At 48.9% G+C, this 17,929-nt stretch overlaps 8 protein-coding genes across 8 annotated transcripts; 1 reads left to right on the plus strand and 7 right to left on the minus strand.

Moving 5' to 3' along the window:
• Window positions 1-80: 80 nt before the first annotated feature.
• Window positions 81-2,679, minus strand: F5147DRAFT_680843 (uncharacterized protein). The gene is made up of 4 exons (XM_041436334.1): window positions 2,371-2,679; window positions 1,074-2,323; window positions 744-1,023; window positions 81-683 (listed from the first exon to the last, which is right to left on the minus strand). Exons 1-4 carry the CDS (start codon window positions 2,640-2,642, stop codon window positions 431-433), a joined length of 2,055 nt encoding a protein of 684 aa, XP_041295810.1. The 5' UTR covers window positions 2,643-2,679; the 3' UTR covers window positions 81-430.
• Window positions 2,680-2,790: 111 nt separating this feature from the next.
• Window positions 2,791-6,992, plus strand: F5147DRAFT_680846 (uncharacterized protein). Its single transcript, XM_041436335.1, has 8 exons — window positions 2,791-3,166; window positions 3,218-3,506; window positions 3,556-4,136; window positions 4,185-4,560; window positions 4,617-5,357; window positions 5,448-5,855; window positions 5,908-6,218; window positions 6,270-6,992. Exons 1-8 carry the CDS (start codon window positions 2,810-2,812, stop codon window positions 6,627-6,629), a joined length of 3,423 nt encoding a protein of 1,140 aa, XP_041295811.1. The 5' UTR covers window positions 2,791-2,809; the 3' UTR covers window positions 6,630-6,992.
• Window positions 6,993-7,055: 63 nt separating this feature from the next.
• F5147DRAFT_45580 (uncharacterized protein) lies at window positions 7,056-7,888 on the minus strand. Its single transcript, XM_041429903.1, has 3 exons — window positions 7,757-7,888; window positions 7,447-7,707; window positions 7,056-7,388 (listed from the first exon to the last, which is right to left on the minus strand). The coding sequence occupies exons 1-3, from the start codon at window positions 7,757-7,759 to the stop codon at window positions 7,128-7,130; spliced, it is 525 nt and encodes a 174-aa protein (XP_041295812.1). The 5' UTR covers window positions 7,760-7,888; the 3' UTR covers window positions 7,056-7,127.
• A 979-nt stretch (window positions 7,889-8,867) lies between these two features.
• On the minus strand, window positions 8,868-10,512 carry F5147DRAFT_607973 (uncharacterized protein). The gene is made up of 2 exons (XM_041432370.1): window positions 10,021-10,512; window positions 8,868-9,962 (listed from the first exon to the last, which is right to left on the minus strand). The coding sequence occupies exons 1-2, from the start codon at window positions 10,361-10,363 to the stop codon at window positions 9,265-9,267; spliced, it is 1,041 nt and encodes a 346-aa protein (XP_041295813.1). The 5' UTR covers window positions 10,364-10,512; the 3' UTR covers window positions 8,868-9,264.
• Window positions 10,513-10,531: 19 nt separating this feature from the next.
• Window positions 10,532-11,737, minus strand: F5147DRAFT_680853 (uncharacterized protein). The gene is made up of 3 exons (XM_041436336.1): window positions 11,550-11,737; window positions 11,413-11,499; window positions 10,532-11,364 (listed from the first exon to the last, which is right to left on the minus strand). The coding sequence occupies exon 3, from the start codon at window positions 11,356-11,358 to the stop codon at window positions 10,732-10,734; it is 627 nt and encodes a 208-aa protein (XP_041295814.1). The 5' UTR covers window positions 11,359-11,364; window positions 11,413-11,499; window positions 11,550-11,737; the 3' UTR covers window positions 10,532-10,731.
• Window positions 11,738-11,914: 177 nt separating this feature from the next.
• F5147DRAFT_680859 (ras-domain-containing protein) lies at window positions 11,915-13,600 on the minus strand. Its single transcript, XM_041436337.1, has 6 exons — window positions 13,265-13,600; window positions 13,149-13,196; window positions 13,020-13,092; window positions 12,843-12,958; window positions 12,330-12,673; window positions 11,915-12,266 (listed from the first exon to the last, which is right to left on the minus strand). Exons 1-5 carry the CDS (start codon window positions 13,445-13,447, stop codon window positions 12,398-12,400), a joined length of 696 nt encoding a protein of 231 aa, XP_041295815.1. The 5' UTR covers window positions 13,448-13,600; the 3' UTR covers window positions 11,915-12,266; window positions 12,330-12,397.
• A 19-nt stretch (window positions 13,601-13,619) lies between these two features.
• On the minus strand, window positions 13,620-14,896 carry F5147DRAFT_680861 (Cleavage/polyadenylation specificity factor subunit 5). Its single transcript, XM_041436338.1, has 8 exons — window positions 14,854-14,896; window positions 14,770-14,796; window positions 14,545-14,718; window positions 14,309-14,489; window positions 14,182-14,257; window positions 14,058-14,130; window positions 13,948-13,989; window positions 13,620-13,891 (listed from the first exon to the last, which is right to left on the minus strand). Exons 1-8 carry the CDS (start codon window positions 14,871-14,873, stop codon window positions 13,870-13,872), a joined length of 615 nt encoding a protein of 204 aa, XP_041295816.1. The 5' UTR covers window positions 14,874-14,896; the 3' UTR covers window positions 13,620-13,869.
• A 1,942-nt stretch (window positions 14,897-16,838) lies between these two features.
• F5147DRAFT_650369 (uncharacterized protein) lies at window positions 16,839-17,231 on the minus strand (the record flags this gene model as incomplete). Its single annotated transcript, XM_041433447.1, has 1 exon — window positions 16,839-17,231. The coding sequence occupies one exon, from the start codon at window positions 17,229-17,231 to the stop codon at window positions 16,839-16,841; it is 393 nt and encodes a 130-aa protein (XP_041295817.1).
• Window positions 17,232-17,929: the final 698 nt, after the last annotated feature.

A 17,929-nucleotide genomic window follows, 5' to 3' on the forward strand; every position in this document is an offset into this window, starting at 1 on the left:
GGAGTCACAATTGTTTTGATCGTTAGATATATTTGGACCATAGTTTCCCTAAGTGCTCTGTTCAAACGTTCAAAGTTAATCCAGACTTTTGCTGATGGACAACGACGACACAAGTGCCAGCAAAAGCTCCATCGCATAATACCGAAACACTACATTAATTGTGCTGCGTTAACCTTTGTAGTGATAAATGAGGTACATCGTGATGGTGTTTTGAGTAGGTACGTATGCGATATCCATCTACAGTGAACAGCTGCAATAGAGTAGCTAAGAGAGCAGATAGTAATAGGGATATAGATGCATGGTGTGATTGAAATAGTGTGATTATTCATGAAGTCTTGAGGGAATAGAAATAAAACTGCCAAAAGCCCAAATAACGAAGGATCCACGCGAGAAAAGAGGAGGGATGAACGGAGATGGGAGAAGAGCCAAGTTACCGCCCGCCTCTTCGCTCATCAACAACGACTTCCACCCATCTAAGCAGGGTATCCTGGAGCATCGTTTCCCACCCCTCGTCCTTGCGCGCAACGAGGCGAGGATCGAAGATGATCGGGGGTTCTGTGGAGGGAAACCGTATCTTCGAGGGGGAGTTTGCTGGCGTGCTATGTGAAGGCTTGAGTTGGTGATCTGTCTGGCTGGGTGCGGAGGGTACGATCATTGGTAGGAGATATCGAATTTTTAGTGCGCTAGATGGATGACAGGCTGACATCAAGAAATGCAACCTGGAGAAGAGAACAAAAACTTACGCAGCCCACAGTCGAAGGTTATCTGTTCGTCTAAACGTCCAGCCAGTCTTACTTTTTTCTCTCTCGTCTTCCGCAGCTTCCAGTGCCACGATATCATGGATAGAATCGGGCGAAATAAAACCCCAGGGCTTACGTGACCACCGGACTCCGGTGTTGTATGCTATGCACAGAAACTGGCCGGACGAAAGCGCGAGAAGGAATGCGTTTCTATCTGTCGCAGGTGGTAGCAACGAACAAAGGTGTTCCGGAAGCAGAGTGTAGATGAGGGCATGTGCTCGGCCTGCCAGAACTCGATTAGCTTTGGGAGAATCAAGTAATTAAAGGACCAACCCAATGGGTGTTCGGCAAAGGATCCACGCATCGCCCACTCGGGTAAATCATCTTCATCCACGCTTTCCTCCTCAGAAAGGGTTGTCATTTCCTCATTCTCTTCCATCATGGTAAGTCTCTGCATTGAATCTAGCAAACCGGACGATACCACCCGCCTGGACGATGGAGGCGAGGACGAAGACCGAAAAGGATCTGCATCACCCGCGCTAACGCGCCTGCTCTTCAACTTGCTCTCTTTCTCTTTCTTTACAAACCTCTCGTGTTCTCGTTCCCAGCCTCTTTTGCCCTCCTTGACCTCTCCGAACAGAACATCATCTACCACGTCCACATACCGCCGCACGACTTCCTCCTCTTTCGCTAAGTCAGTCAACGTCATGTCTTGTTTATACAGCCAGCCCCCGCCCAGCACCAAACGGTCGTCCCAGTGATGTCTCTTTTCTCCTTCCTCTTCATTCATGATCGAGTCATAGTAGTCATCCTCCCACACCGGTACGGATTCCTGTCGACCTTGTACATGCACGAAAGAAATCGACATGTCTGGATCTATAGGAAGGTCGTGATCGTGATCATGAGACATATCTGAAAGCGCAGCGGGTGATGCCACACGCGATGGTGATGCACCACCGTGGTCAGGAATAGAACCGTGATCGCTTTGCACGTCATAAACCTCGTCGGATAGAGGTACGCGTGAGCGCTCTTCGAGTTCGCGAAGAACAGCCAAAACTTCCAATGCAGACTTGCGGATAAGTGACAGGGGATCTGCTTGGGGTTTCTGGTGCGGTGCGTTTCTTTTCGGGTGGGGTGAACTTGCCGTGGCCTTGTTGCGGTATTGGCTGCGGAGATTTCCAGCGGAATCGTCTGGTAATGTAATCACGTAGTTGCGCACTGAACGAATGGCGCGCGTGGTGATCTTGAGCAAGTTGAGAATATCCAAGCGATCTCGGGGAGTATTGGACGTGTGGGGGCTAAGGAGATCAGGATCGCGTCTCGGACCGTCGTTTTTGCTACTTGACAAGCCCCATGCGTCTGAAACAGCCATGAGGTCTTGTATGACGCCTGGAAGGAACGCTTCAGGGTCCGTTTCATATGTCTTCACAAACGGAGGGAAAGCCGGCTGCTGGATCTGCGGAATAGTTGGTGATGGGGGTAACTCAAACTCCAATAGACTGCCTAATGACGCATTAGCGGATCTTGCTGCAGAAATTCCACCAAGAGCTGGGACGAGTTGATTGCTAAGCTTCTTCGATGGGCTTGACATAGTATGAGCAAAAAGTCGATGTGAGAAAGAAATACGCACTTGGGCTTGGCGACGATGCCTGTCTTTGTGAAATAGTGCTGAAGATGTTCTATGCTTCCAAGTGTCATGACGCTCTGACGTTTTGCTGCGCTTCTGCTGAATGGCTTCACTGGTTTGTTGGCAGAGTTCATGTTAGGGTAGAAAGCGGTCGAGCGACGCGTTTTCAAGTTCTTGACTGCTGCTTCTGCATGACTTTGAGAGTCTGTAGAAGCTGAGCCAGTGTCATCCGGCGTCAGTGCTGGTGGTGTCGATGGTGGAGAAGACGAAGCCATGTCTACATACAGGAAACAAGACAACGAACGACTGACCGAATGCAAAGGCAGAGCTACAAGCAACGCCCATACGGCCAAAAAAGGAAGGTGGTTAAAAATGGGGGTTGACTTTTGGGGGGTCGAATTTTAAGTATCATAAGGACTCCATCCTACAATGATGAGCATACATGGCCCATGCAAAGGACAAGTACTACTGGGCTCAACTAAGGGCTGCTCTCACTGCAGGTCAATGGTCGTCTCCTTCACCAGGAACAGCTCAAAATGGCTCCCCATTATCTTGGTTTCATATACTGCGCAAGTTCAACAAACACTGTAAAGGTTTCCAAGACGTGGCAGAGGTCGCATCACAAACTCAAGTTCTATTCTTACTGCTCGGAGCAGACACACAGAACGTGGATCAGCTAGGTCTAGAAAATGATGACGAGCTCGTTCTTGGCGACGAGTGTCTCTTACCACCGGAGCGGATAGAGGAGGCTAGAGGCGGGTATGAGACATTAAAGAGTCTGGACAGCAAGAATTTCGATGTAATTCATTTTCCATCCCTATTCCATGCAATACTAAAGATGGTCCCATAGTCTCTTCATCTTGCACTTGCGCTCTACGCGTATGCCCTCGGCCAATTCTCGGAATGCCTTTCGTACTTGTCCAAAGTACCAAAGCTGCTCGAGGCGCAGGGTCATATACCTCCATCTTTCACCACTCGTTCAGATAATTCCGCACTCCAGATACCTGGATCAATTGCCGAAACCTCATCTTCATGGACTGGTAGTTTTGTTTCTGCTGACTATCCTGGTTCGACAGCTGACATCAAGGATGGGAGAGCTTGGGCAATCACTGAATCTATAAGGAGCACATGTTTACAAGGTATGCCTTTCCATCACTTACTTCACCGCATTGACATTCACTCCAATAGGCATGTGTTGTGAAAAATTATCACAACCCAAGAAAGCCATTCAAGCCTACTCATCCGCCCTCCAACTTCTGAGTAATATCGAGTCCGAGATACCACGGACACTCGCTGCCACGTATTCATCTCCCGCTTCATTCGACAACTACCGCGAGCTGTGGCGTTGGACAGAACGTCTCATGTTCAGGGCGATATCTATCCTTTCGCGGTCTTACTGTCTGGATGAGAACGATGGCCTTATTTTGACCATGTTCACCCATTATCATGCTTGCAGCGCGCATTGGCCAGCGACATTTCGCACAGGTCACCGCTCCACAGTTGCAGTGCTCCACCTCCGAGCGCTGATCATCCAACATCAAACGTCATCAACTTCAGCCCCTAATTTGCCACTTCAATCAGCAAAACCACCCCAATGGATAAGTACTGCTCGCTCAGTCATCCATGAATATCGTACAATTCTAGGAACTTGCACTACTTTCCCCAAGGCTGGTGAACGTAACGTCAAAGTGGAGGATTTTGTAGACTTGTGCGTGGCAGTGTGGGAGACCAGTGGAACCATGTCTGACCCTATCCGTTGGGTTCTCGATGTAAGATTGCGTTGGCTGGATTTCTATCGGTTCACTAACCCGATATAGATGCTCTGGTGGGCTACTCGCCTCACCTTCAACTCATATCGTATTTATAGACACATGACACGACTGCTTTCCATTTCCGGGGATGTGGAGCTGGCTAAACGTACCCTGAAGTTATACGTTCAAGTCGTTTCGAAAGCAAGGGAAGCAGGGGTGGATAATGACTTCGACACGGATCGTCATTGGGTTGAGACGCTTATCGATGGTGCCCGGATGCTTTGTCGTCTTTCCATTTCACGCCAAGATGGTATCGACGATGCCAAGGAGGCAGGGGACATGATCGAAAAGGCGAAGACGAGGCTGGATGAGGATGACAAGGAGATGGTGGCGAGAGTCGCACTGGCCGAAGGTGTATGTTATACAACACTGGCAATAATAGGTACGTATCTATTCTGATATTTCGATATTCCATAACTGAATCTTATGTTATATCAGAACAGGACCCCTACACCCGACAGACTCGCCTAGATCGCGCCCTCGCTGCCTACTTGAAGTCTGTTGCGATCCACCCCACACCTGCTGCGCACCATCAGCTCGCGATCGCACTTTCTTTCCCTGGAAGTTCGCAAAACTTGGACGAGGCGATCGTGTCCGCCCGTGCAGCTGTTGAAGACGATGCTGATGAGATTCGACATTGGCATCTTCTCGGTCTGTTACTTAGTGCTAACGGCGAGTGGGAGAAGGCGGCCAGTGTTTTAGAAGTGGGCGCAGAACTAGACGAGAGGAAGCAGGACATGGAAAGTCCAGCTAGACTCGACGCAGAAAATACTGCCAATGACATCGTGGTGAAAGCACCTATAGCTGATGGTATCCAGGCTCAAGACTTTGAGTTAGACCATCAGCACGCACAAGTGAAAGGTCATTCGAAACTCCCAACTGCACATCTACCGCTGAATGATGCTGATGGTACGACATCTGAGCACAAGAGGCTTCTTGATCCACACGCAACCACTATACCACCATCTGCCACTCTCCTCCGACCATTACCCGACCATCCATTGCCTTCTCCCCGTGACGCATTTGATTACGCCCTTCAGCTCAGAATGACACAGATGGCACTCGCCGAACACATAGAAGGGCCTGAGGGTGCAGAAGGGCGGTGGGTTGATGTATTTGGCTGGGTCGCGGAACACAAAGGGTCGCCCTCCACTTCGGGGTCTATGACAGAGACGCAGCGTGAGTCTAGGAAGCAAGCTTCCCCTATTCTTGATCCCACCTCGGGCTGTATGGAACTGATTTTATCTGGTTGTGGTTTGTGTGGATCAGCGAGGTCGTCAATAGACACCGGTACTGGCGCCAGGACTACACAAACGTCATCAGTGCTGCATCAGCCATCGCAGGACCCACTGAATGAAAAAGGTCCTAGTGCAGACCAGCATGGATCTCTGGGTCTTTCTATTGGTCATCAAGACCTCCCATCATCGGAGCTTCCGCCAATCACTGTTACGCCTGCAACGCCTGCAGAGCCGCATCGACGTTTTACACTCAGTGTGGATGAGAAGGACTCGCTGAAGGGTAGACGCTCCTCTTCAGCAGATGGCACTGGTAGGAAAGTGCAACAAATGCTGAAAGCCCGCGTCCATAAAGGGCAGGCAAAGATCAGTACCATTTCGAGGAAACTCGGAAATGGCGTTGGGCGCAACGGAAATTTGAAGAGGACAAGCTCTGCACCAGGTAAACTATTTTTTGTTCTACCGACCACACCTTTTTTCACAACCTGTTTTAGACTTTCATGCCGTGCTACAGAACCATAGTTACCAAGCGTCGTCAATACACTCCCGCCGCCGGCTGCGTTCTCTGATTCGTCATAATGCAGCTGTCGCACCCATCGAGTCACCACCCGCTCCGCCTCCCCCGCTTCCTCCGGTGAAGGAGGAAACACCTATACTCCACGCGACGAGAGACGACAAGCTTATAAGCGACCTTTGGGCCATGTCTGCTGCCACTTTCCGACGACTTGGTAAAATCGAGCAAGCCAAAGGCGCAATCCAAGAAGCAGAAGTCAAAGACTCTGAAAATCCCGCTGTTTGGGTGCAGGTGCGTATATCGCATGTCTGCTGTCATGTGTGTTCACTAATCATGACACAGCTTGGGCTATACTACATGGTGCTAGATCGTAATACAGAGGCTTTAGAAGCTTTTCAAAAAGCCCTGTTCATATCGCCTGACGATATCGCTGCATCTGTGCACTTGTGTCGTATCCACCTTTCCACGAAGTCATCGGACGGCACAGTTGACTCAGATAAGGCTGATCTAGTCGCTGGGCTACTCAGCCACCTCACCCGAGGACCTGGCTGGGACGTTCCTGAGGCCTGGTACTACTTGGCTAAAGCATACGGGCTACAGGGCCGAAAGGATAAGGAACGAGAAAGTCTGGCGACGGCTTTGTCGTTGAGTGATCGCAGGAGTATTAGGGATATTGGGCGGGCTGTGGGTTGGTGTTTGTGACTGGTACACGTGGTCAAGGTTCGAGGCTTGATTTATATATACGACATCCCACGTGACAGAGCATCTACTTATTGCTGACTCTGCACGACAATCATATAGATGATGATCTTTTGCATTCCTGTTAGATGACAGGTTGTATAGACAATTTATTACTTGACTTTCGGTTCTGGATCAGGATTCAGAAGGTTTTTTTCGTGCGTTAGGGTTGATTAAGTACGATTTTATATCCGAGGTGCAGACCGACGCGTTTTCCAGAGTCTGGTATCCGATCTGGTACGGCTGTACAAGCTGACGACGTTCAACCGGAACACCACTGGTACATATCATCTCCTTCAGCTGCCAAGCAGGCCAAGAGGTTTACACAATCCATCTACATATCTCAGTCTTGCTCGCAATTAATGGGCCCCCGGCTTACATTTACAATAAGGGCATGATTATGGATTCGAAGGGGTCTTGGATATACAGCATATAATACAACCACACTCCATCATCGACATCTCACTTCGGACTTCCGGGTTCAGGGACTTCAGAAACGAATTGTTCCGGGCCGTAATCGTATGAAACACTCGAGTGATTAAAGGTTGACTCTTCAGCTGCACGAGATCGGGTTTCTGCCTCGGCAGCTTCTGGTTGTGCACGCTGAAAATTTTCAGCACGTCGCACGCAGTAGTGTTCATATCTATCGAAATACTCAGTAGGTGTTAAAGGAATCGAAATCGGTGAAAACGTCAATGGGTCCCAGAATTTCCCAGCCGGATCCTATGTCGCAACCATCAATAAGAATGTAACTAGCTATGCAAACGTGACTCATGCGCACCTGTGGACTGTACTGGGCACTCCTACGCCTCGCCTTCAAACGCAAACGATTGCGGCGGCGAATGTCATTTAGAACAAAGCCAAGCCTTTCTTTTGGGCTGAGGGTGAGGTCACCGGAAGCAGTGAGTGTGTGCTCGTCTTCTGGGTCAGTGGCACTATTGGTGTCTTCTGGGTCAGTGGCATTATTGGTGGCATTTGACTCGACACAATCGTCGAAGAGGGCAAAGTGCGGGCTCATGTGTGAGGGTGTGGTAGATTCAGGCTAAACGACTTGTCAGCGGAAAGAATACCGGGGAAGATCAATGCCTCACCATTGGATTGCAGACGGGTTAGCAGTGAGGAGCCCAACGACGTTCTGCACATTTATACTGCCCGTGTCGTCCATCTACCAGCATTGACTCGAACTAGTTACTAAGGCTACAAACCACAATAGTTTTCCTCTCCATAGCACATGTAAATTAAGCATTATCCAGTCAAAGGGCGGCTATGTATGTGGCAACTGGCTTGAGTGCAAGAGAAACGCGTAAACAATCATCAACAACGCGGTGGCAAGTTGTGGGCCAGGGACCTTCCGTCATGAAGTTTCGGTGGCCTGTTTAATTAATAAGTTAGTTCCAACGGCACTGGTGATAGCAGAGTGGCCTCTGGGAGGGGCGCTGTTCCCGTTAGGTGTGCGTATGGCGTGAAGATGTCGGTGGATATTGAGCCTGGGAGTAGGAAAACGTTTAGGATCCCGAACTTGCATATCCAGTGCGTCGCTACGCCAGCTTTCTCTACACGAGCGATATCAACCCACGTTTTCGACGCAAGTCCATTTGAAACAACCACCGTCGAAGTTGCAGAATGAGCGTGGATGAACGAGACCGAGCCGGAGAGAAGTCGGCGAGTCTGAGAGATATTCAAAGACGTCTGCGTTGTAGAGATAGAAGGGGTCTGTGTAACCTGCGGTGGGGCCTGTTGTACTTGGGAGGGAGGTGGCTGGTGGCATGTTGGGGTATTCTGTATGTGGGCGTGGTTTGGGAAAGTTATGCCGAACGAAAGGGATTCAGGGCCTGCGGGCGTAGTCTCAGTGTTGATGGTGAGTGTGAGACGTACTTTTAGGTTTTGTGTCTGTCTGTGTGGAGAAGGCTCGTCCCAGAAGGCGTCTTTGGTGTCGCCTTTGAACCATGCTGCAGAGCTGACTTGGAGAACGGATTTCCCTTCGCCCTCAATGTGTTCAGCTCGTTTAAAAACGCTTCATGTGCAATAACTTATAAGCCGTGCCCGTTCAATAAACATGGCTTGTTCCATGCCACCCCGGAAAAGCGTGATTTCGGGAGAAGTCGATGATGAGGCCTTGATCGAAATATTCTGTAGACTGTAGGCCTCGATGAGGAGTTCCATAATCGTCTTCGGTCCTTTTTTCCCGGGTCAATCGTTCAGAAAAATCATTACGTGATCACTCAACAAAGGGCAGTCATGTCGTTTCCTCGGTCCGTCCTCTTCGTCCATTCACACGCGCACAATTGTGCCCTCCTCGTGTATGATAACATCAAGCACTAATTTGACGTTGGGATGAATTGACGAGTAAACAACCCTGGTGAACCCTGGTTAATTAAGTTCTAGGGGTCTAATCAAGTATGGGGAGTGCCATGATAATAGGAATTCTCGGAGGCGTGCTGTAAGATTGTACATTGTACATGTACAAGGTATGCTTATGTCTGTTTAACTGTAAATTTTGTAAATGACCCAGCGAGCAGAGAACCCTTGAATTTCTCTAGCTAGTGAGGCCTAGTGTGGATTTGTGGATCTACTGTTTCAGTAGAACTGATCATCAAAATCAATCATAGGAGCTAAAAAGAGTACCAATCTCTCCCGCGAGATTCACCACCATATTCGTGATGGCTACGTCCTGCAATCCTACCCCCACGCTCTTGAATATAGTGATTTTACCAGCCTGTCTTACCTCGTCGCACAACGCGTGAACCTTCTTGTAGTCAGCATCCGGGGAGTCGTTGTCAAAATGGACCAGCGTTCCAATTTCGACCATGTCCTCTTCATTAAACTTGGCCTTTATGAGCTCCCCAGCCTCAGACGCGCATGCTTCTCTTGAGTCCACCACCACTTTTCCGGCCTGATGTAGCAACTCTGAAGAGACTTCTGCCATTTCAGGGGTGTAGCTCCCAATGAGATTGAGATGTGTCCCTGGAGAAACCCATTCCGCCTCGAAAAGTGGCTCCTTTGAAGATGTAGCCGTACATATGATATTGGCTGCACGGGTAACTTGTTCCAATCGAGCAAGGTCATCCCTCAAAATGAGAGACTGAAATGTGACTGTTGGATGAGCTGACTTTAGACGGATGATAAGGTCAGTCAGTCTTTGATTGTTTGATTTGTTAACTATAGTGCAAGTTTTGATAGTCGAATAGGCACGAAGGTGGAGATCCACGTGCGCCTCAATCTGCTTGCCTGCTCCGAAAGCAAGGAGCGTGGTTGGGTCTCGAACAGACAAGAGAAGACGCGTAGCAAGCAGAGAACCTGCTCATGTGTATAATTGATTTCTATGGTTGTTTACCGGAATGGATTGAAAGCGCACCAGCAGCTGTACGAAGAGCTGTTAGTTGCCTCGCGTTCACGATTGCACGTATGCCGCCCGTGGTTTCGTCCAAAACCAGGCTGGACGCAGGAAGCCCGCCTTGATCGACAGGATGACGCGGAATTGAGACCACCTTGATGCTGGTCCCTAATCCCTGCACTCGTGCGGGCATGAAAAGTGCATTGTGCTGCGCCATAGTGATTGCTTCACGCAGCGGGGCATCGAAGCCAGAACCTGAGGATAGTGTATGAAATACGAAAGCCATTAGATTCTCAAGCCTGGAGTGGTGGATTGATGATACAATTCTGGATACATCTGCAGCGGTAATGATGAGGAATGACATGGAAGTTTTAGGTGAAGATGCTTGCGGAATCGCGGACGGCCGAAGATAGACTTGGGCTACGTAATGGCGGCCCGGCCGCCCATCGAGTCCAAGAGTTAGCGATAGCTTAATATACCACCCAAAACTTCGACGGAGGTAGGCGTGATTAAATGTTGGGTCTTCATTACATAACATTCAACAGGTCTACAATTGCAATAAGTGGTATATACCAGTAAAGAATAGCATACTAGGTTGACGAGCGAGGAAGTTCGGATACTATTTCATGACTTCAGAGTGATACTCTAAATCTAACACCCATAACGTAGTAAGTGAGATGTCTGTACAAAAATTGTAAGATGAAGATGAGATGGACTTGTGGTTAGTAGGTGCTACCGGCGCCGGTGGCCAGTGCTGGGCCAAAGAATGCCTCTGATAAGAGTTTCGAGACCCTCACGAGAATTATCGTAGAGGTCTCCATTCTCCAGATCTTTCTTGGGTAGTGTAGTGACGCATGCATGTTTAGTAGTCTCCGGGATACCGACGTTTCTGAGAATACTCAGATTGGTCGACCACCACCCATCCAAAGGATCTTTGAATTTCTCCAGATGGGTAACAACCACTACGAGCGGCACACTGCCCATCATCGACTTGACCTTCCCATAGTTTTGCCCATGCGATTTCTTCAGGAGGCCTCGGTCTCCCGGTATGCAGTATATCAGAAGGTCCAAGTCTTTCTTCTTTAAGTACTCTTCAAGTTTGAGCTGCCATGTATCCGGTTTCCGAACGAACTTGAAGCTTTTGAAGCTGAAGTGCCATCGTCCAGGTTCTCCGAGACCAACTGTATCATGTACTTGACACGAGCATTCATCTTCAAGAATCCATAGGTACTCTTTCCCTTCCTTTGTGCATCTGGTTGCGTTGGGCGAGGTAGGAGCATTGGCATCAGGACAAAGCATGTTAACGAGGGAGCTTATCCCCGCCCCAGTTTGACCAATGATGGCTACGTTCTTCGACATATCACTCTGAAAAGGTATCAATATCATGAAGACCCCAACTGGTAGAAGTGTGACCTTTGCACGCGTAGTAAGCACTGACGGTTCTATAGCTGTGCAAAGAACCGAAATCCAGTGGAAGGTATTGGTGAAGACGAAGGGTATCTGTGGTCTGCCCTTTTAGATGATGAGACGACGTTGGTATTAATACACGCATCTGAGGCACTGGAGGAGTCAATACCACGCCGCCACAGTGTGGCGAAGGGCCACGAGGCTGTTCTTCGGCTACCATCCGCTCTTACTCAACCTGGACCCTCTCCCGACGGAGTCGAGTCTAGACTTAACTTACGTCTGCAGCGAGACTCACTTTGTCTCCCGTACAGAGAAAGCGGTTGAGTTGAATTGGAATCATTGCAGTGTTACATAATATTTCGATCCATCCATCGATGATCGATGCCGTCAGATATCGGGTATGTTGGCAAAAGGCATTCAAGTTAGATGGCTATACGCGTATCAGCGGCTACTTCGCTCTCAGAAAGCCGTCGTATCCTTGACGCATCCATCCAAATCTTCATTAATATATATATGGTCAACCGAGGCTAATACTGCGCACTCATCGTGTGTACTGATGTGTGATCTGGTAATTGCTGCATACTCGCGTGGACAATGAGTCTGCTTCCTGGTGTTTGACTTTGATCACAACAGTATTCGTTAGAAACAAATAAGTGGCATGTAGTTATATAAATGCCTCGTGCTCACCCAACCCACACCATTCCGCACCTTGAAATTCCACCAGTCTGCGTATTACCCCTATAAGGTGATGGTAAATGTAACAAGGATTGATTTCTCCAGATGGCCCGCGTGTCTATAGTACATGAATTGAGTGCAGTACGTAGGCACATCAAGGTATATCAGTCGTGTCCGAGGCAGATCTATCCGCAGAAACAGCAATCAGCATCGCACACAAAACTCGATAATATCACTAGCGGGCGCACCGACCCCCGTGGGTTCCATCCGCCGCGTGCAAAGCGGCCTCACAGTGACAGCCGCTTAAACACAGAATCTAGCATCCGCAACTCCCGTCGTCCTGTGCAGTCGTGTCACGCCCTATATTGATCGTTCCCGGCATACCGTCCTCCTCACCCCGCTTCCCAAAACTCACACCAGCTTCCGGTGCAACAGGTGCCCATAGTTCTGGGGTCTCAAGAATCCGCGCCACTAGCTCCTCGAATACCTCGCGTACCCCTATAGCCGTCTTTGCAGAGGCCTCAACGAAGAGGGCATTCTGACGAGAGGCAAAAGTGGAACCTTCGTCCGTGGAGACTTGTCGAGAGTTTTCCTGGAGTGTTGTTAGCGGTTGACAGGAAACAAGTTGGGGAGTGTAAGTGACGAAAAATAAGATTGCAGTGATAATGATGCAAATGTAGTGTGAGCAGATCGATGAAAAGGACTAAGGTTCAGAGAATAACAAGAGTACGTAAAGAGATGATCAGGAAGAAAACAAGTACCTTATCGACCTTGTTTCCAACAATAATCTTCGGTACTGTGATTGAGACATAGGTGTCGATTTCTGAAAACCATTTCGGAAGCGCTTCGAATGTCTCGCGGTTTGCTACATCATACACTGTTCCACGGCATTATCAGGCCTCCGAACCTTCATCTCGTAAAAGCGAGCGAGGACACACCAAGTATGATCCCTTGAGCACCACGGTAGTATGAGGATGTGATCGTACGGAATCGTTCTTGGCCGGCTGTATCCTGCAGAACAGACATCATTATCACACAGATGCAAGGGAAATAAAGAACCAACGCACCCATATACTGAGTTTCACCTTTCGTCCGTTGACTTCCATCTTGTGCACCTATACCAACTAGGGTCAGCACACGACTTCATCCTCCAATAAGAGAAAGCACGGGATGCCAAACGAACACGGAAATCAACGCCTATCGTTGCGCTCGCTTCGTCCTCGGGGAGCCATTGCTCGTCCGAGAAGCGCAAGAGCAAACTACTTTTCCCTACTGAGGCGTTCCCGATTAGTAGAAGCTTGACATTTACGGGTGAGTTAGTGGTAGTGGCAGTAGAGGATTTCTTCATGAGATCCGTTGGAGGCATGATATGTGATTGGGTCGTTGAAAGGAACGGGTCAGCAGGTAGTTGGTAGAGTAATACAAATGTCTTGAGCGGCGATGAATTATGTGTGGACGGCGGCTACTGGGAGGCAACAAGCCTCGTTTGCATCATGCGTCCACTCAAAGAAAGACCTCTCGGCTAACTCCTCGGCGCCTCCAGTTTCATCGAGAGATTGATATGTCGACTACTACGAAATCAGTCTATCACATTACACTACAAAAACATGGGCAACAAAAGTTTCGAGAGCTACAACAGTACTAGAGGAATAAATGATTCATCTGTGAACTATGTACCTACGCCAGGTTTGTGGCCTGCAAAAATTAGCTCCGTTGGAAGGAACATAATGCATCTCTCGTGATATACGGTGCTGCGGTAGTAACCAGACCAACTTTTTCATTCGAAGTTTACTGATAAATGAAGTTGTATCTGCAGGCAGTATTCATAAGCATGGAATTCGTCTAGTGCAGCTTATGGGCGGTTACCTTGACAGTAGGTGCGGGATCGCGGAGAGCTGGGGACCATATCTGGGGTTATACGACGTTACCAATATGAAACATGCACCCTTAAGCTTATTAAGACTATCAAGACGAACCGTGCAGCGTTATCATACAGCTCAAACAGGGGGATGGCAAGGAGCTTCATGTTTTTCGGCACGGCAAGGACCTCTAGTGAAGATACAAGTTGAATGAAAAGTATGGCAGGACCGTCTGACGTACTCCGCTCAGGCATCTGAACTAGATAAAGTTTCTTGCACTCCTTTGGCTTCGTGATGTGTGCTGGCACGAATGGATACTATGAGCATGTGTCAGCATCGCTCATTCGCTACAAGGAAGACGAACGCACCATGAACGTCTCAAAATTTGGCCGCCACCATTGCGCAAGACAATCACCGATCTCCCACTCGTTGTCAACGCCATGGGACGCGTTGAATTGCTTGGACTCTACTGGCGGCGCGAGGCGCTCGTCGAGGCGTCGTTTGAGTCCGTCAATGTCGTCCTCGCCCGGTTTGAGGTAGTCACCGGGGCTAGACACACGATTAGCCAATTATAACGAAAGTGCGGTCGAATATAGAAACGCACAGCTTGAAGAACGCGTTCGCAATTTGGAGCATTAGGATGTGCGGATGTCCGTGGTCATGCACAACAAGGATTCCCTCGACGGTGCGGCGCATACCGAAGTCTTCATAGTTGTTCTGGAGACGCTGGAGACGTGCAGATACGGAAGGGTCCTCTTCAGGCTGTGCCTCTTTTGTGCTGGTATTCGCAACTTAGAAATGATCGCCGCGAACTTACATCACAACTCACCTAAAGGTAAAGTTCGATAGCGGGTACCTATGTTAAGTTTTCGTTAGATGTGGCTGCTACATTGTGCAAAGAAAAAATACATGCAGTGCGATGGTATTGGACATGGTTGTCGAACGTTTGAGCTTCACCAGCACCGTACATTTACATTCAGACTAGGCGTGACTAAGTCACAACTCTTATGTCGTCACAGTCACGACGGAACTAAGAATTCATCGCAAAATCTCGTCGACGTTCGACATTATATGCAACAGTATTTTGAATGCTGCCCGAATTCCTCTCCGACTCAGACTGCGACTGATTAAAGTTCAAAGCCATAATACCAATGGTTCGTTAAATTACATCAATATAGTTTCTAGACGTTGTCTAATGCTGTCTTCAGTCCTTATGGTGACCACTTTGTCCGTCATTAGCTTCTGCCAACTTGTCCGTGTATCATTCGCTCCAAAGAGGAGGCAAAAATGGATGCGGCCTTTTTCCACGAGTCCCTTCTCGTCATCACTTGTCCATCTGTAATCGACAACTCCGAGGGCCAATTTGGATGGACGCCAAGGCATGTTGTTGCTGGAAACAATGGACACATGATTCATCGTTATATTGGAGGACAGCTCCTTTGGCAAGAGTGCACATGCATGGTAGCCATCCTGCAAGAAAGGTATTTCGTCCCCGAACGTTGCCTCGTGTAACTCAACCATCAGGAGCTTCACTCTCAACCGCCCATCGATGACACTCATGTCCTGGTCTCCTCGTAATCTGTAGTGGTCGTGACTGGGATTATAGGATTCGTCCAAATATTGAGCGCTATACCCTTGTGCCGATGGTGGCAAGAACACATATTTGGTGGATGCTATTCCAGCCCAGGCAAGCATATCGCACTCCTGGCTTCTTTGCAGGAGCACTTCCATCAATCTACCAAACGCTTCGTCTCCTATCCCGTACTCCACGTTCATATGCACGTCGAAAAGTGCCAACAGTGAGTAAGCACCATCCTCTACTAGTCGTGAAGTCCGGCGAGATGCCCACATCAGCTTCTCACGCACTCTCTCCATCCCCGCCCAATAACACTGGATGTCTTGCACCGGAATTCTGGTGCCAGTGGAAAGCGCAGCCAGCAACCTCCGGTCAGCTTTATCGTTGTCGGCTCGTGTATTGTGGATCGGTCTCCACGTTTGCCCATAAAATTTGACTCTGACTGGGGCGAGGAGTTCTTGCAAAGTCCAACTTTGTAAAAACCAAGAGTCGCACAGGAAGTCGTCCAATGTGAGTGACTCCGCAAGGTATACAATGCAGACATGTGCATTGCGGTACCACCTGAACATCCGAGGCATGGCTCTTCTGGAGAGGGATTGGATCTATCGATACAGCATGTGTCTGTCCAGGCAAAACCACATCCGTACTTCGCTGCCTTCTGACAGAAGTTTGCCAATTTGTGACGACTCGAGGGCTTCCCGAGCTTTGTACTACCCGATATCATTTCCTGTAGCGTCACCTCTCCTTCGCGGCACCATCTATGAGACAGAATGGCATATCTGACTATGCCTTTCACAATGTTTCTGATCACTTCGTCCCTTCTCTGATTCGGGTAGAACGTGTGTTGCTCTATATCTTTCTCCGTCACGGCCCTGATAGACGGCATATATAACTCCTCCACCCATTGCTGTTCTACGACCTCCATCTTTGATATCGCGATTAACCGATGCGGGATGCTTTCCCGCAGGTACTGTTGGAATATGCGGCAGACCTCCTCGATAGCCATTTACGCAGCTTATCAAGACCAACGAATGTATGAAGATTGTATACTGTCGACGGCTTAACAAGCTTTTCAAATGGATGTGGCCAAGAACTTACGTGGTAACGAAGGGAAGGGGTCAAATCTATATATAGTCAGACCGCAGCTGGGCTTATTCCTCCGTTCATGCATGACAAGGTATGATGCAACTTTAGTCTAAATGCGTTCATACAGTGCAAAGCTGTGTGTGTGAAAAAAGAGGCATCAGCTATGTAAGAGCAGACAAATGATTCATGCCACCTGAGTCCTGTAGGAGATGGAGATATGTTACAACGCGAGCGAGCTAAAGCCACACTGTCGTAACTCGTTGGTACACCTCCCTCTTGGTGCGAATTGTCACAATTTTTTGTGTTTCAACCTTTTGCCACCCTCCATGTGCACTATGAATACTAGATCCAAGTATGAAGCACAAGTAGTCATTTGCGGGTTTAAGTTTTCCAATACCACCGCGCTTTCCAGAATCATCAGCTCGGTAATTCACGATAGCGACCGCCCACTGCGAAAACGGTAGGAAGGTAATGTCGCACTGGGCTGTGACGTCAGAAAAGTCAGCAGAGTCGGAGATGAGGCGGATAGTTTGAGTTTTCTTCCGTGTTCCTCCTGGCCGTCGTGGTGCCGGTTGCTGCAGCATCATCTCTACCAGAATAACTTCAAGCTCCAGGCCTCTCTTCGTCATCGTAAAAAAAGGGTCACCAAGCTTGGAGGGACGATCCGTTATATAGCGATCAGTGGGTAAAAGTATACTGGTGGATGTTTCGTCGAAAGCACAGTACGCCAGAGGAGAACGGGGAATGCTAGCTTGGAATGGGGAATGGGGACCGACCCACGCCAGTATCTGCCATTCACGACAGGCCTGGATGATCGCCTCCATCAGGCGGCGAAATGCCCGCTCTCCTTCTCCATAGGCCACATTCAGGCTGATGTTAAGAATTCCGATCAAGGAATAAGCGATGTCTTCCACCCTTGTTGTCCTCCGCTTGGACGCCCAAATCATTTTCTCGCGAACATCGACCAACCCCGGACTGAAATATAGCAAATTCTGGCGAGATATCCCCGTCGCATGAGAAAGAGCTTTTAACATGGAATGGTCTTCCTTGTCATTGCGCGAACGACTGAGCTCGTCCCAATGCCTGTCATAGAACTTGATACGTGGAGGGGCAAGAAGCTCTTGGAGCGTCCAACCGCGTTGGAACCACACTTCCTCCGAAAAGTCCGAGATTGAAGAAGAGTCTGCGAGAAAAACTATACATATCTCCGCATTGCGGTACCACTTGAACATGGCCCTGATGGCCTCATCTAGCTCCGCACTGCTTTTCTTGTCAATACAGCAAGTGTCGGACCAAGCGAGGCGACAGCCGTATTCCCTTGCTTTCT

The sequence above is a fragment of the Suillus discolor genome (assembly GCF_016758755.1).
Source record: "Suillus discolor strain FC423 chromosome Unknown F5147scaffold_12, whole genome shotgun sequence".
NCBI lineage: Eukaryota > Fungi > Basidiomycota > Agaricomycetes > Boletales > Suillaceae > Suillus > Suillus discolor.

What these genes read in the sequence shown, in the direction of transcription:
- F5147DRAFT_680843 (XM_041436334.1), bottom strand. Translation starts at nt 2,642, where the DNA reads ATGGCTTCGTCTTCTCCACCATCGACACCACCAGCACTGACGCCGGAT. An exon ending in CTTTGCCGAACACCCATTGG is followed by an intron (nt 1,024 to 1,073) that starts GTTGGTCCTTTA and finishes GAGTTCTGGCAG; the next exon opens with GCCGAGCACATGCCCTCATC. An exon ending in AACCTTCGACTGTGGGCTGC is followed by an intron (nt 684 to 743) that starts GTAAGTTTTTGT and finishes TCATCCATCTAG; the next exon opens with CGCACTAAAAATTCGATATC.
- F5147DRAFT_680846 (XM_041436335.1), top strand. Translation starts at nt 2,810, where the DNA reads ATGGCCCATGCAAAGGACAAGTACTACTGGGCTCAACTAAGGGCTGCT. An exon ending in CTATCCGTTGGGTTCTCGAT is followed by an intron (nt 4,137 to 4,184) that starts GTAAGATTGCGT and finishes AACCCGATATAG; the next exon opens with ATGCTCTGGTGGGCTACTCG. An exon ending in GTCTATGACAGAGACGCAGC is followed by an intron (nt 5,358 to 5,447) that starts GTGAGTCTAGGA and finishes TGTGTGGATCAG; the next exon opens with CGAGGTCGTCAATAGACACC.
- F5147DRAFT_45580 (XM_041429903.1), bottom strand. An exon ending in GTGCCCAGTACAGTCCACAG is followed by an intron (nt 7,389 to 7,446) that starts GTGCGCATGAGT and finishes GTTGCGACATAG; the next exon opens with GATCCGGCTGGGAAATTCTG.
- F5147DRAFT_607973 (XM_041432370.1), bottom strand. Translation starts at nt 10,363, where the DNA reads ATGTCATTCCTCATCATTACCGCTGCAGATGTATCCAGAATTGTATCA. An exon ending in AGCTCTTCGTACAGCTGCTG is followed by an intron (nt 9,963 to 10,020) that starts GTGCGCTTTCAA and finishes ACACATGAGCAG; the next exon opens with GTTCTCTGCTTGCTACGCGT.
- F5147DRAFT_680853 (XM_041436336.1), bottom strand. Translation starts at nt 11,358, where the DNA reads ATGTCGAAGAACGTAGCCATCATTGGTCAAACTGGGGCGGGGATAAGC.
- F5147DRAFT_680859 (XM_041436337.1), bottom strand. Translation starts at nt 13,447, where the DNA reads ATGCCTCCAACGGATCTCATGAAGAAATCCTCTACTGCCACTACCACT. An exon ending in CGATAGGCGTTGATTTCCGT is followed by an intron (nt 13,197 to 13,264) that starts GTTCGTTTGGCA and finishes TAGTTGGTATAG; the next exon opens with GTGCACAAGATGGAAGTCAA. An exon ending in AGGTGAAACTCAGTATATGG is followed by an intron (nt 13,093 to 13,148) that starts GTGCGTTGGTTC and finishes TCTGTTCTGCAG; the next exon opens with GATACAGCCGGCCAAGAACG.
- F5147DRAFT_680861 (XM_041436338.1), bottom strand. Translation starts at nt 14,873, where the DNA reads ATGTCCAATACCATCGCACT. An exon ending in CAAATTTTGAGACGTTCATG is followed by an intron (nt 14,258 to 14,308) that starts GTGCGTTCGTCT and finishes ACATGCTCATAG; the next exon opens with TATCCATTCGTGCCAGCACA. An exon ending in CTGTATGATAACGCTGCACG is followed by an intron (nt 13,990 to 14,057) that starts GTTCGTCTTGAT and finishes GTATAACCCCAG; the next exon opens with ATATGGTCCCCAGCTCTCCG.